The 20,399-nt window shown below is 45.3% G+C and overlaps 1 protein-coding gene across 1 annotated transcript; it reads right to left on the reverse strand.

The window, feature by feature from the left end:
* Positions 1–825: 825 nt before the first annotated feature.
* On the reverse strand, positions 826–19,537 carry CLIC2 (chloride intracellular channel 2). Its single transcript, XM_056859467.1, has 6 exons — positions 19,471–19,537; positions 8,917–9,026; positions 7,074–7,199; positions 4,857–4,963; positions 2,760–2,941; positions 826–994 (listed from the first exon to the last, which is right to left on the reverse strand). The coding sequence occupies exons 1-6, from the start codon at positions 19,525–19,527 to the stop codon at positions 833–835; spliced, it is 744 nt and encodes a 247-aa protein (XP_056715445.1). The 5' UTR covers positions 19,528–19,537; the 3' UTR covers positions 826–832.
* Positions 19,538–20,399: the final 862 nt, after the last annotated feature.

Here is a 20,399-nt window from a genome sequence, read left to right on the forward strand (position 1 = left end):
TGAAGAGCTCGGAGTGGCTGATGTGTGATGCACAAATGATTTTTGATAGGCTGCAGTTGCTTAACGTCATCACCACCATGTGCCTTTATATCATTCTACAGACCAGGAACAGTCAATCTATGCTTGAGAGGGGGGGAAGTGGGGCATACGGCACTCTACCCTATCCTGGAGGCTGGAAGGCAAGACATTCAGTACATGCATAGTCCTCTCTGGCCAACATGGAGAAAAAGAATAATAGAATCATACAGTTGAAGGGACCACCAGGGTCATCAGTCCAACCCCCTGCACAATGCAGAAAATTTACAACTACCACCCCCACACCCCCAGTGACCCATACTCCATGCCCAGAAGATGGCCAAGGTGCCCTCCCTCTCATGATCTGCCTAAGGTCATAGGATAGCATTGCTGACAGATGGCTACATTGGAGAACTTCTCAGCCTAGGTGAAAAATGGAAGATCTAAGTTCCAAGGCCCAGAAGCAGAGAAGCCTGGCTTGGAGAAGAGTTGACCACAGAGAGCCTTCAGCTTCTCCAACTCATGTTAAGGAGCAATCGGCTGCTTCTGCCTCCACAAAGTGGTACGTATGGCACATGCACACTAAGATACAAGAAACAGAGATTCAGCCAATTTGTGGGAGGAAAACATGTGACAGCAGAAACCACAGGCAAGGTTGTTTTCTAAATAGGCTGAAGGACTCCTGGAGGTCTAGTAAGCTGGAGTGACCAAGCCAGGCATCTCTTTTGAAGTCAAAATAACAAAAGCAACTTCCAGCTCTGATGGAAGTTGGAAAGTCCAGACATCACCCTGGGCTGCCTCTCTTGGAACACCGTCCTTAACTCATCTTCTTGGCCACGTTGGCATAGGTGCGTTCAATCTCTTCATCTGCTGGGCACGTGTGGCTGAACTCATCACGGGCGTGAGCATTCTGGAGGTAGCGCCAGATTGCTGTCATCTCTCGTGGGATCTCGAAGTTGCGGTATTTCTTTGCAGCGATCTAGGAGGGATGGAGAAAAGATGCAGAGAAGCAAAGGATGGAGTTGAATTTCCTCGGAACAGAAGCTCAATGGTTGTCTATGCCAGGGGTCCCCAACCTTTTTGAGCCTGCAGGCACCTTTGGTGGGCGCAGCCATAAAACGGCTGCTGCAACTTACCTTCAAACAATTTGTGAAGTGGTACCCAACTTAAGGTATGAAATTATATTCAGGACTCACAATGTGTTCATGTATTTGTATTTGTATATATGGAAATCAATTCAACAGTAACAAAATTCTAACAAAATTACAGAAAGAAAATTATAGAAAGACGTTTGAGGAAGAAGTGAAGCCTAGGAGCTTGTTAACACAGAATTAACCTGCTACATGAAGGAGGCAACTTGCTGCACATAATAGATGAAGAAGTGTTGTATAAAAGAAAGAAAAAGGAATATAGCCTCCATTTATTTTGTATTTAGTCTGGATTAAAAGGTATTAATTCGTAAAACTCCACTACAAACATAATATGTATTTTTGTTACTAGTGAATTGATTTTCGTATATGCAAATACATGAACCCGTTCTGAGTCTTGAATATAATTTCATACCATAAGTTGGGTACCAGTTGATAAATTGTTTGTCTGGCACATTTAGTACCTGACTCCCCCCATTATTATTATTATTCAGCAACTTACCTTCAGTCACATAGTGCAGTTCCTTGTGCTGGGGTGGCAGCTGCTGCCAATGCAACATTTTAAAAAATCTGCACAGCCAATCAAATCTCCAATAACCAAACAGAATCCCTGCTGGGCAAAAGGCCAACCTGGCCCCACCCACTTTCTAAAAACTCTTGGGAGGCACCTGGAAAGGTGTTGGCACGCACCATGGCAGTCACGGACACCACACTGGGGACCCCTGGCCTATGCTTAAGGAAGAGGTGGGTATGACTGATGATTAAGGTAGGGAGCATGGAGAGCCAGTGTGGTTAGAGTGTCTGAAAGGGATCTGGGAGGCCCAAGATCGAATCCCCTCTCTGCCATTGGAAGTTCACTGGACGACCATGGGTCTGTCACTCTCTCTCAGCGTAACCTACCTGAGGGAAGAAGAATGTGCCATTGAATCGCACCTGTCCCATGGCAACTCCATCCACAAAGTGTTCCAGGCAAGAGACAACCAGAGGTGCCTCTGCGTAGCTACCCCAGTCTTCCTTTGTAGTCTCTCATCCAAGTATCTGCTTATCTCCCAAGCTCTGAAGTGCCTGGCCTTGGCTGGGCTATTGAAAAAAAATTCAGTAGCTCCCAGGAACATGAAGTCTGCTCTCCCCTGACCTAGCTATTGATGTACAGACAATCCTAAGAGCACCACAAGAAGAAGACTGTTTGATGAACAAAGCTAGCACATGGGTGTATACCAGCGTGGTGTAGTGGTTAGGAGTGGTGGACTCTAATCTGGAGAACCAGGTTTGATTCCCCACACCTCCACATGAGCAGCGGACTCTAATCTGGTGAACCAGGTTGGTTTCCCCCACTCTTACACATGAAGCCAGCTAGGTGACCTTGGGCTAGTCACAGCTCTCCAAACTCTCTCAACCCCACCTACCTCACAAGGTGTCTGTTGTGGGGAGAGGAAGGGAAGGAGATTGTAAACCGGTTTGATTCTCCTTAAAAGGTAGAGAGAATTGGCATATAAAAACCAACTCTTCTTTTTCCACCAGGAGTTAGGGTTCAAAGCATGGGCATGCTGATAGGCTGCAAGCGGCCCTTGTTATGTGCTCGTTGAAGGTGCTCACCTTGATGACGTTGAGTTTGGGCAGCAGGTTGCAATCAGCTAACGTCATCCGGTCCCCATCCAGGAACTTCCTCCTAGAGACCAGCACCTCCTCAGTGCTGTCCTGGTCAATTTCCTCTGGGACTGGGGTGTTCAGATAATCATCCAGGCGCTGGAACTCTCTCAGCAAAGCTTTCTCCAACTCTGCATCCCAAGAACCAAGCACAGAATTGAAGCGTTTAGCCAACTGAACTTCTTCCCTTAATTATGTTGCTTTTCTCTGGTTGGGCTGACTGTCACCGATTTTACGGAAGGTCAACACAGTAATGGGTGGTATAATCTTTCCAAGATTTGTGCTTATTCCCTGTTGGAGAAACCATCTTTGGGCATTGTTCGCATGACACTGAAAGCATCTTCCAACCTCCCATGCTGTTTGAGCATAGGCAGGAATGCTTAATGCAGTGTAAAAATAGGAAGGGAGTACCTGTAAACTGAATGAATGTTCTACCCCATGTTGAGAATTCAGTTTGAATTATAAACTCATGGAATGCACAAAGTACTTTAAGTGCCATGAACAGAAATGGCCTCAAACAGGTTGTATGTTTACATTGACAAGCAATGGCATAGTTGCTACTTTACTTGTGCTTTCTCCTGCCCAACACTAGGTAGCATATATGTCTCAGCACAACTGTACCTTTTCCTTCTCTGTTCTGTTTATTTTAGAATTCCCTGTTTTTCTGGTGGCACTCATGAAAAATAGTAATTTACCAATTCTTGTTTCCTTTGACAAGAGCTGTTTTTCACTTCGCACCCATAAAGTCATTGGCCATTTATGCATGGCTGTTTCCTCATGGTCACCCCGCCGACTACTTCGGGGTTTTGCTGTGATTATGCTTGCATTTTCTGGCCGTCAGAGGGCGCCTTGCTCTCCCCGCACATTTCAGCGCTTTTTCTGAATGCTAACTGAACAAGAATCCACAAAAGCACGGGGGAAACGCGCGGGGAGAGTGAGGCGACCTCTGACGGTTGGAAAATGCATGCATAATCAAAGCAAAGCCTTGAAGTAGTTGGCAGGGTGGCCGCGAGGAAACAGCCATGCCACTGCTCATTTTGTACGTTTCACTTTTTTATTACGGTGATTTTGTAATTGCGCTGCTACAAAAATTAACAATAAAAATGAGCAGTGGCACTGTCTGGCTGCAAAGTGCAAGGCCAGTAGGCTCCACATCTCTCCATGAGGAAAGAGGAATTACTAATAATTGATTTGTGAAAGAGTGTTGAAAGACTGCAAGGGGTGCTAATTGCGTACTAAGAATGTAAGAAGAGCCCTGCTGGATCAGACCAGTGGCCAATTAGTCCAGCATCCTATACCCCACTTTGGCCAATCAGATGTCCCAAAAGGGACATGAAAGCCATAGCCTCCCCCTGTTTTTGCCTGCCAACATGTAGTATTCAGAGGTATTCTGCCATTGAACATGGACGTTCCATTTAACCATCACGTAATTTTGCTAGGAGCCCCCAGCAGTCCAGCAACCCCTTCCTTCCTAGGAGCCCCCAGCAGTCCAGCAACCCTAAGCAATGCCAATTCAAGTACTGGGCGGGGGTGGGGGTGAGAAAAGAGGAGTTTAGTGCTGTCATTTAGAATATGCATGTTAGCTCCACCCCTTCCCTGGATTGGTTGTGGGCACAGCTTCCACATTGCCTGCAGCTATCCTGCTGTTTCCCAGTTAAGTAGAAGCAAGGGAGGTTTTTTCCCCTTTGATCTGGCTTAATGGGGAATTCCCTGAGAGCGCCACACATTGTGCTTGGAAAGAGCACAACATTGTGTGGAAGCTCCCCCAAAAAAGGAAGGGCATGCTATGTTACATCCAGTGAAAAAGACCCATTTGGAAGCAGCCTTTATATAACCAGTCCCACTGTATCCAGTATTCATGTCCAAGGCTTCTATACTCTGTTGTGTTCATACTTTAGAAATTATGATCATGATAAAAAAATAACCACCAGCCCTGTTTGTTCTGTTACATTCCCATTCTGGTTCTTAGCAGACATTCCAATGGGAATAGAACTGGAACACAGGCCTGAAAGAGATCTGCATGAGAAAAAGATCCCCCCCCCTTACTCTTGTTTGCTTCCTTTTGAGGGTTCTTGATGTATGCGGAGAACTTGGCAAAGATGTCTGCGCCGACATGCAGGGACTCCTTGTGTTTGGGGGTGAGTTGAGAGTACCTTAATAAAAGTCAGAGAGTTAGTTTAGATAGGAAGAGAATATAAGAGTTTCACCACTCTACCATTAAGGCTTATCAGTTGGAAACCTGGCCTTACAAGAGCTGAACAGGGGGAGGAGGAGAGAAATAAGATTTTTAAAGCATATGCCATTATAAATGACTTGATTGGGACTGAAGACACTAAAATCCAGGGAGCTGGGGGCAGGCAGGAGTTTGGAAACAATCCCTTCTCAGTCAGTGACTGGCCCAAGGTCGCCCACAGAGCTTCCATGGCAGAGTGGGGATTTGAACCCAAGACTCTCTGGTCCTAGTCTGTTACCTAACCACTGTACCACACTGGCTTCTTTGCTATTTCTTCACTTTTTTGGAACACAGGTTGGAGGCATGGGCCCTAGGACACAGCCCTGGTGAAGCTGAACAGAAGGGAGGATTTCAGCAGGTGCACTTTGCCTATGAACCTGGCTGGTGATGACCCATGGCTCCATCTAACCCAGAATTGGACACTCTGACTGGCAGGAGCTCTCCAGGATTTCAGGAGGGGGTCCTTCTCAGCCCAGCCACCTAAAGTTCTTTCAGGTGGAAAACCCAGGCTCTGAATCTGAGATCATCTACATGCAAGGAAAGTGCATTCACCTGCCCCTAAGTTGTGCATCTCGTCTTATCTTAGGCCTTTTATGCTTGGCTGTTACCCTTGCAGTCACCCCTCCAACAACTTCAGGTCTTTGTTTTGATTACACATGCCAACTGTCAGAGGTCCAACTGTCAGAGGTCACCTTGCTCTCTCTCCCTGTGTTTCCCCGCATTTTGCATGGGTTTTCAGGGACCTGTTTTATCCCAAATTTGAAAACACGGGCAAAATGTAGGGAAACGCAGGGAGAGAGCGAGGCGACCTCTGATGGTCAGAAACAGCATGCATAATCAAAACAAAGACCCAAAGTCGTCAGAAGGGTGACTGCAAGGGAAACAGGCATGCATAAAAGGGCGATGGTAGCACTTCTCCCTTTGATGGAACCCTTTGCAGCAGCGGAGTGGAATCTGGCAAGCCCTGGTCCCTCTGATGTACTGCGATGAAGAAGGTTCCCAGAGCCGTGGACACTTAAAGTGCCTCTTGTTTACTGCAGCTGCAGTCAGACAATTGGAGGGGGCGGAGAAGGGACAACGCCAACTATGAGCACATCTTGGCAGCTCTCCTGACCTTTGGGGCTGAGTGTTTCTCTTGGCTCAGCTACAGGCATCTCCCCTCTGCCCACTTACAAAAAAGCAACAACAGCAAGAAAGATGTTCTTGAGCATCCCAGATTCCCACCCGCATACACAAATAAAGGTGGTTGCACACATGAACTCTCTCGCAATATCTTTACTGTCCCCCCACCCCGCCCCAGGACTGTCTGTATTCTCCACATCCCTCTGTTCCACGGGTCATACAGAACTTCCTTGCATTGTTCCTGTCTCTCTCAAGCCAACTGATTTCCTCTCCGAACACGGTGGGGAAACAGATGGGGTCCTGCAAACCATCTGTCTCTCACCAGGAGGCCAAACAGACTTGGAAATCACCATCGCCAGCTCCCCGCAAGGGGGTATTTGCTTGTTTGCATAGATGCTCATTCATTTGGATGTTTACATGCAGGGTCAGATTGGGATGTTAAAGCAGTCCAGAAACAAACTAGGCTGAGCAGCTTCATGGGCAGGGTTGCCAACCTCCAGGTACTAGCTGGAGATCTCCTGCTATTACAACTGATCTCCAGCCGATAGTGATCAGTTCACCTGGAGAAAATGGCCACTTGGACTCTATGGCATTGAAGCCCCTCCCCTCCTCAAACCCCGCCCTCCTCAGGCTCTGCCCCCAAAATCTCCAGGTATATCCCAACCCGGAGCTGGCAACCCTATGGGTGGTGATGGATCCACCTGGCCCTTACAATAGTAACCAACGTAATCATTCCCATTGGGGCATGGCGCAGCTGTTGGACCTGCTCACAACATTATGAAGGTTATGTGCATATACAAAGCATTTGTTCTTTGCATTCATAATCAGGAGGAAAAGGTTATACTTTTTTTAGAGGATTTGGCTGGAAAGCAGGGAAAGGAACACTGGATACTATAAAGTGAAGATACCTGGGAGGTGCCAGGGTCTGTTCCAGGAAGTCCTCAATCTTCAGGAAGTCGGTTTTCAGTTCCTTGTTGAACACCAAGAATGGAGGTTTTATTCCTGGTGCCAGATTCTTCAGCTCTTCAGGTTTCCTAAACAGTTGTGAAAGAGAAAGAAAGAAAGAAAGAAAGAAAGAAAGAAAGAAAGAAAGAAAGAAAGAAAGAAAGAAAGAAAGAAAGAAAGAAAGAAAGAAAGAAAGAAAGAAAGAAAGAAAGAAACCACTCTTAAGGAATCTGTTTGCATGGGCCTTGTAGCACCTCCACTGCACCTTTAATGATGGTTTCTTAACCCCATCCTCTCCCATCTGAGATCATCACGGTCTTTAAAACTTCTGAATCAAATTTTGATTTAGGGCTTATAAGTTTACAAAAAGAAGTCGACCACGTAACCGAGTGGGGGGATGGTTATAAAATGACAAATAGTGTGGAGAAAATTGACACAGAAAGAATTTTCTCCTATAATACCAGAAGTTAGGGTCACATAATTAAATTAATTGACAGTAGGTTCATGACAAACAAAAGGAAGTTCTGCTCCACAAAATGCACAATTCACTTATGGACTTTTGCTGCCACGGTGACAGCCACTGGCCTTAGAAGGCTTCAAAAGGGGATTAGACAAAGTCATCGAATCATAGAGTTGGAAGGGACCACCAGGGTCATCTAGTCCAACCCCCTGCACAATGCAGGAAATTTACAACTACCCTCACCCCTCACCCCCAGTGACCCCAACTACATGCCCAGAATATGACCAAGATGCGTTCCCTCTCATCATCTGCTGAAGGTTATAGAATCAGCATTGCTGACAGTTGGCCATCTAACCTCTTCTTAAAAACCTCCAAGGTAGGAGAGCTTGCCACCTCCCGAGGAAGCCTGAGGAACTGCTCTAACTGTTAGAAAATTCATGGCGGATGGGTCTCCAGAATAACCGGCTATTAGTTATAAAGACAGCTAAATGAAACCTCCATCTTCAGAGCTGGAATACCAGTTGCTGGGGGAGCAGAGAAGAAGTTTTGGTATACAGGTCCTGGTTGTAGGTGGCATCTGGTTGCCCCCCGTGTGGGAGGCTGGACTAGATGGGCCCTTGGTTTGATCAAGCAGGGGTGTCTGATCCAGGGAAAGTCCTCCAGGACACATGGCAGGAGTGTGTCCTGAGGCCAATAGCTCTCCCCTCTTTCTCCATTCTTCCAAAACAATGTTTCACAGAAAATAAAATTGCTTTAGTCCAGATTATTTTGTTGGGAATTAGTCTACGAGTTTTGTCTCTGCCAGGATTACAGAACAGCTAAATGTTTGTGTTTCTGTTTGCATTGACTAAAGGGGATGGTGGCTAGCCACTTGGCAAGGGTCAGTTGGTCAGATCAAGAGCTGTTGGTCGCGATCCTAGAAGCTTCTGTTGAACTGCCGTTTTGGTTAAGAAGAGACTTACTTCTTTCCACTTTTTCCACGAGTAGATAATGTTAACTGTATTCTTTACTGTGTTTTAAGCCTTAGAGCCTGTTAGCCATGTGCTGGCAAGAGTTTAGGAAACGAGTTATAGTTATAAGATATTAATTTATATAACAAGTTGACCCTTTTTAGATTAGTAAACCTCTATGTTTTGTTAAGGAAAGCAACGTGTCTTGAATCCTTTGTGTGTGTGTCTAATTTATGATCCACAAGATCACGATTTATCACAATCTAAACATCTTTCATATCCCAGAAGGCTCTTTCATAGCCCACTGAACAGAGCTTTGTCTTGTTATGGGCAGAGATGCCACCCTAACCCAGATTTTAAAGTGCCAAGGTCCGCAAGCCGCCTCCTTCCTCTTACCTTGTAATGTCAACTGTTGTCACGTTGAATCGGACCCCTTTGAGCCACAGCACCATGAAAAGGCTCTGGCAGAAGGGGCAGTTCCCAATGTTTTCCCCATCCAAGGCAGCCTGAAGGGGGAGCAAATAGGATGACGAGTCAGCCTTTGAACATCTGTGAGCGTTTCATGTTTCTATGATAACTCTACGCAAACATATAATTTGAGAGTTGATGCAGAATCCAGCTCCCAGAGAATATCATTTTTTTTAATAAAGAAAGGATGGTGCCGAGTTGTTTTCTGTTGCCCCAGAAGGTCGGACCAGAACCAATGGGTTGAAATTAAATCAAAAGAGTTTCTGTCTAGACATTAGGAAGAATTTTCTAACAGAGCGGTTCCTCAGTGGAATAGGCTTCCTCAGAAGGTGGTAAACTCTCCTTCCCTGGAGGTTTTTAAGCAGAGGCTAGACGGCCATCTGTCAGAAATGCTGATTCTATGACCTTAGGCAGATCATGAGAGGGAGGGCACCTTGCCCATCTTCTGGGCATGGAGGTAGGGGTCACTGGGGGTGAGGGGGGAGGTAGTTGTGAATTTCCTGCATTGTGCAGGGGGCTGGCCTAGATGACCCTGGTGGTTCCAACTCTATGATTCTAAGCAGGTTTCTAGCTCTTCTGGCTGTGCAGAATTAAATATTCAAAGAATTTCCAACGTTAATGTAAAAAAGCAAAGTTTTGAGCCTTTACAGCTGTGCAGAAAAATCTCTTCATGCATTTTTTTAAAGCATGTTTCTAACCACTATGACAATAAGCCAATAACACAGGCAACACTGGACACTGGGCATTTTTGCTTTCAAACAACAACAAAACAGGATTGCTTCCTAAAAATCAACAATCAAAACTAATCAGAAAACTGGTGTGAGGGGCTCTGTGCACAAACGTGCGTGAGGCGGCTCTCTGCAAAGAAACTTTGCCTCAAACACTCCAGCTGCTGATATTACAGTTGCCAGCTTCTCCTCCTAACAATGATTAATGGAAAACTAATAATACTAATTTATAAAAGGTTCAAAGCACTTAATATGTAATGCTACCTCAGTAATGCAATAGCCCTACAAGATAGCCCACTATTACTCTCCCACAGTGCAGCTAGCGTAGCCAACGTTTGAATGAGACTTGAACCAGCAGTGCTGTTAAAAGTAATTTAATCTGCAGCAGTTTACATATATCCAGTTTTCTTTTCAATTGACTTCTGGCATCATTCTTCCCTTCATTACCGTATAAAAGTAGGTTAGCCTGACAGAGAGAGGTCACCCAGCAAGTTTCCATGGGTAGGGATTTGAACCTAGGTCTCCCAGATTCTAGTCTGACACTTTAACATCTACACTATGGCTTTTTATGCACAGGTGGTTTCCGTTGGATATGCCACTCTCTCGATGCACAGTATTTGCAGTCAAATGCTCAAATCACTCTGCACAGGGGATCCCCCCACACACACACACTCCAAATACATTCCCGGAGTACTTGGGATTACATGCAATAAATTTCTGCTTGAGCCAGTGAAAATTCAGAGCATCTGAATCAAGGGGGGAATGGTCATCGATGTCATTGTTGCTACATGGCTTGTCATCCTCCTTTTTTGCTCATGCATGCACTCTAGCGATAGATCGATCTCGCGATAGATTGCAGGCAGGGAAAAGGTGCGTATGCATGAGGACCCTCCCCCCTGCAAACACTGCTTTGTAATTGGCTTTAGTGGGTTTGTTTTTAAATACATCACCAGCCCTACAGTAGGATTCTTTCATTTTAACTGAGCTGAGTAGCTCCCCATCTTGGGGGCGGGGCTGTTGAAGAGGACGTTAAATGGAGACTGGAGAAATAAGCAGCCACGTAGGTCGTTTGTTATTATGCCAGCATTTTATCGCTAGTCCTGCACTCACAAAAAAAAATGGCTTTCATACCTATCCTAAAGAGGATGCTTATAAGGGGAGGGGAGCAAATCAGCCAGGGTCTGTTCGATCCAGCCAAGGTCTGAAACTGACCAACATTCACTGTGAAATTGACCAAATAAGGAGCTGCATAGATCCTTTGTGATTATTTCAGCACTCTCTGGCTAGTCCTGAACTCACAAAATAATAATAATAAAAAAAACACCCTTTCATCCCTCTGAGGTCTGAAACTGATCAAAACTCACTGTGAAACTGACCAAATAAGCAGCCTCATAATATTCCAGCCTTCTCTCACTAGTCCTGCACTTGCAAAAAAAAAAAAAAATGTGGGCTTTGAGGGGAGGGGTTGGATGAGGTGGAAAGACAAGTGGGAGGGAGAAGCGAGAATGGGCTTGGGGAGAAAAACCCAAATTGACAAGTATGCACAAGACCACTTTCGATTTGCAGTCAAAGCAGACTTTAAACTGGGGCCAGAAAACATGGGGGGAGAGCGAGGTGACTTCTAAAGGTCGGAGAAAACGTGCATAATGAAAACAAAGCCCCAAAGTAGTGGGGGTGATGATGACGGAAACAGCTTGTGCATAAAAGGCCTATGAGTGTGTTGGTTTGGACTGTAAATTCATAGAAGAATCATAGTTTAACAGAATTGTTAAGATCAATGCAGCCTTTGAGCACTGAAAAACATGCAGCAAAGGGAAAAATGACATTCATCTCGATGTCCTGAAAAGTTTTTCAGCTGTTAATTCTTTTGCCTGCTAAGCTGCAGTTAAAGGCACAAGCGGAGCTGGTTTGTATTTCTGGGCGTTGGCAGCCCTAAATGCAGGTGTAGTAAGGGGGGAACTGAGACTCAGGGCAGGAAATGCATCTCACCATGTACACGCAGGTTTTTAATATTATATGTTGTAAAGGTAAAGGTCCCCTGTGCAAGCACCAGGTCATTCCTGACCCATGTATATAGTGTAGCCGTGGTTTAAAAGGAGAGGCCATGGGGGGGGGGGGGAGGAGCTTGTTAACCCTTTCACCTCAGACTGTTTTCTTGCCCAAATTTGCCACCTCTTGAGAACATAAGAAAGGCCATGCTGGATCAGACCAAGGCCCATCAAGTCCAGCAGTCCATACAGTGGCCAACCAGGTGCCTTTAGGATGCCCACAAACAAGATGACTGCAGCAGCATTATCCTGCCTGTGTTCCACAGCACCTAATATAATAGGCATGCTCCTCTGAGCCTGGAGAGAATAGGTATGCTTTATGACTAGTATCCATTTTTACTATTAGCCATGAATAGCCCTCTCCTCCACGAGCATGTCTTCTCCCCTCTTGAAGCCTTCCAAGTTGGCATCCATCACCACATCCTGGGGCAGGGAGTTCCACAATTTGACAATGTGTTGTGTCAAGAAATACTTCCTTTTATCTGTTTTGAATCTCTCACCTTCCAGCTTCAGCAGATGACCCCGCATTCTAGTATTATGAGAGAGGGAGAAAAGCTTCCCCCTGTCCACTCTCTCCATGCTGCTCCATGCTGCTTTTACAAAAATTTAAGATTGTAACAAAATTAAAATCTGGGGTCATTTTAAGGACTGTAGTTTTATTGCCCTAACCTGGATCGCCCAGGCTAGCCAGTCCTCATCAGATCTCCCAAGCTAAGCAGGATTGGCTCTGGTTAGTACTCAGATGGGAGACCACCAAGGAAGTCCAGGGGTTGCTATGCAGAGGCAGGCAATGGCAGACCACCTCTGCTCGTTTCTTGCCTTGAGAACCATACGGGGGTCATTGTAAACCAGCTGAAATTTGGCCGCACCTTCCACCACCATTACGCTTTTGTGATCTGGAAGTTACTGGTATTTGTTGCATGCCTCTGTTGGGGGTATTTGTGTATATGATATATACACAGGTGTATATTCACACATGTACAGAGGCTATTGTAACCAATGGGGCCAAAAGGCTCTGGCACTGGGACATTTCTATGCAAAGCTCTAACAAGCTTAACACAGTGCCCTTAATCACAGCCTCCCTAAAATTGCTATGATAATTTAAAAAACCCCTCTGCTGTTTCTGTTCTCCACTGAGTGCTAAATAAATATGGTTTATGTACAATTTAACATCTACCAGCGGAGGACAACACTACCCATCTGATGACTACAGCTCTAGTCTATGCAATTGTATGTAACAATTAACATGTCATCTCATTGGCTGCCACAAGACTCTTATCTGTTTCTTTGAGAATAATCTGTCACATTTTTATCCCACCCTTCCATAGGGTTCCCAGGTCCCTCTTCGCCACCGGCGGGAGGTTTTTGAGGCGGAGCCTGAGGAGGGAGGGGTTTGGAGAGGGGAGGGACTTCAATGCCATAGAGTCCAATTGTCAAAGCGACCATTTTCTCCAGGGGAACTGATCTCTATTTAGGGTTGCCAGGTCCCTCTTCGCCACTAGCAGGAGATTTTGGGCGAAAGCCTGAGGAGGGTGGGGTTTGGGGAGGGGACTTCAATTCCTTAGAGTCCAGTTGCCAAAGTGGCCATTTTTTTCCAGGTGAACTGATCTCTATCGGCTGGAGAGCAGTTGTAATAGCGGGAGATCTCCAGCTAGTACCTAGAGGTTGGTTGGAAGAAGAAAATACCTATGCTGGAAATAGTAGAAACTATAAAAAATGGCAGCACGTGGCTTCAAAGATAATATAATGTGAAATACACCAACTAGAAAAGAAAGCAATATTATAAAATATAATAATTCTATTTTTTGGAAAATCCAAAACACAACATACATTCATAAACACTGTGTTGAAAGCCACACAGAAACCTCACTGGGTCTGAAATAACAAAAAATGTATATATACAGATTGCTTTTAACAACAAAACATGAACAACATAAATTCAAGAATTATTTCTGTGGCCTTAACAAAGGCTCATGTATACTCAAGAATTATAGTCCATGAAAAATCACGAAGAGATGAAGAATTTTTTTTTCCAGCTTGTCAATGTCTCTTAAAACTAACGATTGGAAGGTGAGAATATGATGGCTAGCATTTTTGGGAGAAAAAGTGGATTGGGGCTTAAATGGGGTAAAAGGAGAAGTTGAACCTTGAAAAAATTCTTTCAACTTAAGAATCCTGAAAAACTTAAATAGGTCTACTCGGGTTTGAAATTTAGAACAACCGGGAGTTGGAACAAAACCTATGCCCAGGTTCAACACTTGCAATTCCTCTGGTGAAAAGTTTCTGCTAGACAAATTAATGACTAGGTTTGTTTCTTTTGACGACCCCGAGGGTGGGGAACATAGTAAAAATCCTTCCTGCCTGAGCGAAGGGAATATGAGATGAAAACTGCCACCGCGTGGACGGCGGGTGCCCTGTCCTACCCAAAAGTAAACACGATTTTGGCTATATCCTCTTGGTCACGAGTAAATTTTCTAAGTTTGTAAGAATCTATGTTTTTAGCATATGCCTCCAAATCCTGTTCAAGTTTGGAAATTTGAATGTTATAAGTTTCTTCAGGTATGGATTCTTTGAGTTCATCCTGAATTTTGGTAGCTTCATTTTTGGCAACATCAGTGACTTTTAAAGACTCCTCAATAATAAGAGTCATGAGATCAATGGAACACTTGTTGAGGATTGCAATCCACTTATCATTAAAATCCTTATTTTGCTGGTACAAAGCTGGAGCTTTTTGTATCCTCAACCCACGGGGAATGATATCAGCCTGTAAATATTCAGAAAGATTAAGGGCATGAGCTTCACTACGAGTGCTTCGTTTCAGGTGATTTGTTAAGGTAGAAAAATCTTTGTTAGAGGGTTTTGGTGTTTCGTTTCTTTTTTTAGGTAACAAGTTCAAAATTTTATCACGATCCAACCTCTTTACACCTGCAGAGAGCGAGAAATGCTTGTGGGTGTAAAATGCTGTCAAGTTGCAGCTGACTTATGGCCACCCCAGCAAGGGGCTTCCCAGGCAAGTGAGAAGCAGAGGTGGTCTGCCTTCCTCTGCAGAATCTTCCTTGGTGGTCTCCCATCCAAGTACCGACCCTGCTTAGCTTCTGAGATCAGATGAGATTGGGCTGTACCATACCAATGCACATTGGTTTATACCATACCAGTCCACATCCCAATATATATACTTTGCAACTGTTTTGATTTGTTTCAAAAACAAGGGTGTTTTGTCCTTTTGATGCAAAATACACTATGAAAACATCATTTCCTGTGAGCTTTTGTTAACAATTCAAAACAAGCTTCCACTAGCACACGACATGGCTATGTGCTAGACCTTTATGTTTACACATGTGTATTTATGCACATGTGCCTTAGGGGAAAGATGCATCCATATGCATGCCACTCAAAGATTTAACTTCTGGAGAGCTTGGGAAGTGACTTAAGTGACTATGGGGGTTACCGCACTTTGTATTCCCAGCGATGTATTAAGAGTTTGAAAATGTTGTAAAAAACATCGCTTTAAAAGGGTTTTTGGATACCGCAGCTTATAAATGGTTGGAAGACGTCTTCACAGCTAAAGGGGCCCAACAAAGTGCGAACAGTATTTTTTATAACGTTTTCAAACTCTTAATACATCGCTGGGAATACAAGTGCGGTAACCCCCTATGAAGAATAACCATGCTAGCCATTCACAGTTCAAAAATTTAACAAGGCAGTCCCCCAAAGGCAAAAATAAGAACTGTGATTCAGCAGTGACAGGAACTAGAAAATAGGCACACTTAGATCGTATTCTTTCTGGCGACTGTGGTGCTTCTTATTGAAGGGAGAAGGTTCATTCTTGCCAAGTTATCATAAACTGAGAATGCAAAGCACTGTAGAACTGGCACTCTGCTGATGCTCAGAGGCACATTGCTCTCAGAGAAGCCTAACTACTGTATTTGGTTAGGCAAGATCCCTGCTGGTGAACACAGATCCTAGTTTGAATTACACTTCAGATACACTAGTTAGAAACTGGCATTCTTTTGAAAACAAACAGCGTATTATTGTGTCTCTTTCCTTAGGCAGGAATCAGATGGGAGGTGAATGCAATACTGCAAGCTCTCTTAGCGCCTTGCCAGCCTCTTGCGGCAATCGTCTCTTTTCAGTGTGACTGTGACAGGACTTGGGGAAATGAGATAAAGGGCAGCCAGATCACATAGTGTTCTTGGTTGAGAACCCTGGAAGGAGAACCATGTTTTAATATTGTGGGCCCAGCAGGAAGGGAAGTGCCCTACTGAAGCCTCAAGAGGAAAGGTGTGGAGGGAAATGCGCTCATGTTTCCCATAAAACAATTGTGTGTGTGTGTGTGTTTTCTTTTCTGTTTCTTTTCATGAGTGAAAGGGGCTTTACAGGTACTCATGTGTTCCAGAGATTGGATCTGTGCTTTCCATGACCCTCCCTATGAACTCTAAGATTTGGCGTGGAAACGGCTCCTGTGTGTGCCTATTTTTTCCTGTACAGCCCTGACTGAGAGAAACTTCAAGTGGCAGTGGAAGGGGGGAAGGAAACCCTGACTTGGTGGTTTCCCACCTCACATAATCTTAGTCACCATATAACAGACGATTTCAATGTTTATCTTTCTTGCTGTAGTAATGTAGCTATTCTTATGGGGGGGGGTAGCGAGTTCCAGATAAACGGAATCCAGCCACCTTTTCCATGCTTTGATAACATTCAGATCAGAAGCCACAATGTGTTGTAGGAAGGGCTGCCTGTAAGTATTTGTGCAGAATGCAGCAATGAAACAGGAAGGACCATAGCTTGCCAGGGCTTCAATGGAGTACAACAGAGATAAAGATCTCAAAAGTCTGGGATCTTTAACCAGTAGGGTTGCCAACCTCCAGGTACCATGCAAAACAACAACGTTAGCTTGCTGCAACGTGTGTTTGAAAAGTTAAGCAGCAATAATGCCAAAAATTCACAATAACTAAGTGTATTTAACAATAATGTTACAAGGACAACAATATCACAATAACACAATAGACACTCGATACATATATCACAATACCACAATACGTGCTCAATATGTATACATACACAATAGGCAATGCTTTTAAATTGTTTCAGTTTTGTTGAGAGTTGGTTGCTATGGCATCAAATTTTTTGTTTCTCTAGTCCCAAAACAGTATCGGGGAAAATTAGTCCAACCAATCGAATATGATGCGGACAAGCCAAGCTCTGTGCGCTAACGTTCAAACATACGTCTGAACATACGTGTAGGCGGGTAGCCTTGAGATCGAACTGTAGGCAAAGTCGAGCTGCGAAAGTAGGCAGCTCCGACCAGCAATTCAAGGTGTGGGTGAGAAGCCCTGAACACGAACAGTTTGCAACACCGAGCCGCCTAGGCGGGCGACACCGACCGGCAAACCCTACAGGGATCCGGATGAGCCCCTGTTTCGACCCACATCTTCCTCAGGAATCAACATTGGCAGTTATCTAGCTTGCTCCTATGCTGATGGGAACAGCGTTCTCTCCTGCTATTACAACTGATCTCCAGCCAATAGAGATCAGTTCCCCTGGAGGAAAGGGCCACTTTGGCAATGGGACTCTATGGCATTGAAATCCCTCCCCTCCGCTTCCTCAGGTTCCGCCCCCAAAACCTCCCGCCGGTGGCGAAGAGGCATCTGTCAACCCTATTAACCAGCATGGCACAGTGGTTTGAGTTTCATACTCTGTCTGGGGAGATCCAGGTTCACTTCAAATCAACCTTCTGCCATGAGCCCACTGGATGAGCTGGGACCAGTCACCCTCTCTCTCAGCCAAACCTTCCTCACAGTTTTCGAGAGGGTAAAATGGAGGAGGGGGGAAACCTCGCATGCCACCCTCAGCTCCTTGGAGGAAGCGTAGGATAAAAACATAAGAGGGAAAACTGAAGGACCACTCACTCCTGTATGAACCTACCTGGCTGCTAAGAGCTTTGTTGATGGCCCAGCTGAGGGTATTCTCACTTTCTGAGCCTGAGGTGGTGGGTGCCCAACAAGGATACAGATTTCTTCTTGCCAACTCTGAAACGGGTCCCTCTAGTTGTCCCTTTAATATCTGTTTGCAGCCATTATCAGGTATTTAGCTCCATGCCTGAAAAGCTTCGGCTGCCCAGGCCTGCACAGTAAACTTTTATTAAATGGTCAGGACTTTTTCTCCCAGCTAGCCGGAAACCTCAGATGGCACCTCTTTTGCAGAACCTTCTGCCTCTCTGGTGCCGATCTGGATGAGTTTCAGTCACCAGGTAAAACCATAGCTGTTCTCCCAGGCATTTTGCCAATTATCTTGTGCCCTAACTGACTGGGTTTGCCGCTGTCCTTATCTTTTTGGTGTTTTGTGTTATGTGACCTTTTAATATACACTGCTTACTTTCATTTCATTTTCAATATTGTTGTTAGCTGCCTCAAGGGTTAATAGGCAGAGTTATAAAATATTTCATGTAAACAGAGAAACATCTTTCCACACAAAACTGAGGAGATGTGGTCTCTGTTGGAGGACCTCAGATATGATCAGACAATCCAAGACACTTGGATTGGGTGCTTGAGAGAGAAAATCCAAAAGATTCCCTTCTCTCCCCCGCCCCCCACACGCCATGAAGTTAGCCCTTAAAGACTAACAAAATTTCTGGCAGGGTATGAGCTCTCATGAGTCACAGCTCACGTCTTCAGAGATGTGACTCACGAAAGCTCATACCCTGCCAGAAATTTTGTTAGTCTTTAAGGTGCTACTGGACTCTTGCTCTTGTCTACTGCTACAGACAGACAGACTAACACGGCGACCCTTCTTGATCTATCACCAAGAAGTTGAACATCTGAACTGACAACACACTGTCCATTTATGGGTATCCTATACATCTGTCACATTAGATGGGTCACTTCATTATGCCGAATGGTAGGACTGGCCTAACAAACTCTGACTAACAAAAGTGTCACATTGAATGTTTCCTATATAATCGATTACAAAGCCAAAGCTCAGAGATATTCTGATTGGTATCTTTTTGTGCATGCCTGATAAGGCGGCTTGGTGGATTTGTTAACCGGTTGTTCTTAATAGTATTATCAATGTTTGTGGCGTTTGTTCTGTAAGATGCCCTTGGGCAATCCAGGGGGAAAGGCAAGATATATGCATATGAAACATGGTGTTGTGGCTTAAGTGTTGGACTAGAATCTGGGAGACCCAGGTTTGAATCCCTCTCTCTGCCAGAGCAGCTCACTGAGCCATCTTAAGGAAAGTTATACCCTTCCAAGCCCAATGAAATCAACAAGCTGTCACTCTACCAAGGACTCTACTGTAGGTGTAATCTGAGTTTTGGCCACATGAAGAAGGAGAAGGGGAAGGAGAAGAAGCAGCGTTGGTTTTGATATGCCGACTTTCTCTACCACTTAAGCAAGAATCAAACCGGCTTACAATCACCTTCCCTTCCCCTCCCCACAACAGATACCCTGTGAGGTAGGTGGGGCTGAGAGAGCTCTAAGAGAGATGTGACTAGTCCAAGGTCACCCAGCTGGCTTCTGGTGGAGGAGTGTGGAATCCAACCCAGTACTCTAGATTAGAGTCCATCGCTCCAAACCAACGCTGTTAACCACAACACCACATTGGCTCTCTGCTGATGGGTTACGCCCCACAAATCTCCAGTGGGGCATGGTTCTTCCTGAGTCAGCAGCCAAAGACATAAAGTAGAGCGTTTCCCCGGCCCTTACCTTCACAAACAGCTCGATCTCTGGTTCCTTAAAGGGGCTGCGCAGTCGACTCGCCATCCTCTCTTCTTTTGCCTCTCAGTCGCCCTTCAGGAACAGCTTTTCGCGGTGGGCTGCTCTGAGAAGCAGGTGGGAATCCTGACAGCAAGGGCCTCTCTAGTGAAGACGTGTTGCCCCTCACAAGGCTGAACGTTGCTTGTCTGCAAGTTGCCCCCACCTTGCTTTCTTTTTCCTCCCTCCCTCCAGAACCGCAAGTCAGAAGTGGTGGCGGCCGCGAGGTGTGCGGAGTGACCTGCTGAAATAAGGGGGGAATTTCCACCCAGGCCTTCCAGCTATGACTCAGCAACGCGGTCTATCAGGAGCACGCACCGGGTCCTTCTCTGGTGTATCAAGCAGGCCAGATGTTGCCTCCTCGGTGTTCTGAGCTGCTGGGAAACATCCCAGAATAGGTCCTCCTATTCTCGAGTTGTAACTCTACGGCCGCCAGTGTTTCTATCACAGGAAACGAACTGGAAGTGTCCTGTTCCCCTGTGGTTTGACAGATTGCTGATTTAACTTATCTCTTCTAGATGAGAAGGGGAAACGCTTCCATCCAAGTACCTCCTTTTTGTATATATGCTTACACCCGAACACACAGGGACAGCTCTACCATGAGGTCAAATGACTGCCCCAGGTGGCAGATTTGGAGTGTCATTAAAAAGCAGCAAGGGCTCTGTTGGTTTTTTGGTTTTGTTGGGTTTTTTGCCCCGGTGGACACCATTTAGAAGTTTTGCCTCAGGCATCTAAATGTTTTTGGCTGGCTGTGTGTGAACACCCTTACTGGCCAGCAAAAGCCTGAACAAGGAGCAGTGTGATATATACCTCCAGGTACTAGCTGGAGATCTCCTGCTATTACAACTGATCTCCAGCCGACAGAGATCAGTTCACCTGGA

The sequence above is a fragment of the Euleptes europaea genome, chromosome 13 (genome assembly GCF_029931775.1).
Source record: "Euleptes europaea isolate rEulEur1 chromosome 13, rEulEur1.hap1, whole genome shotgun sequence".
NCBI lineage: Eukaryota > Metazoa > Chordata > Lepidosauria > Squamata > Sphaerodactylidae > Euleptes > Euleptes europaea.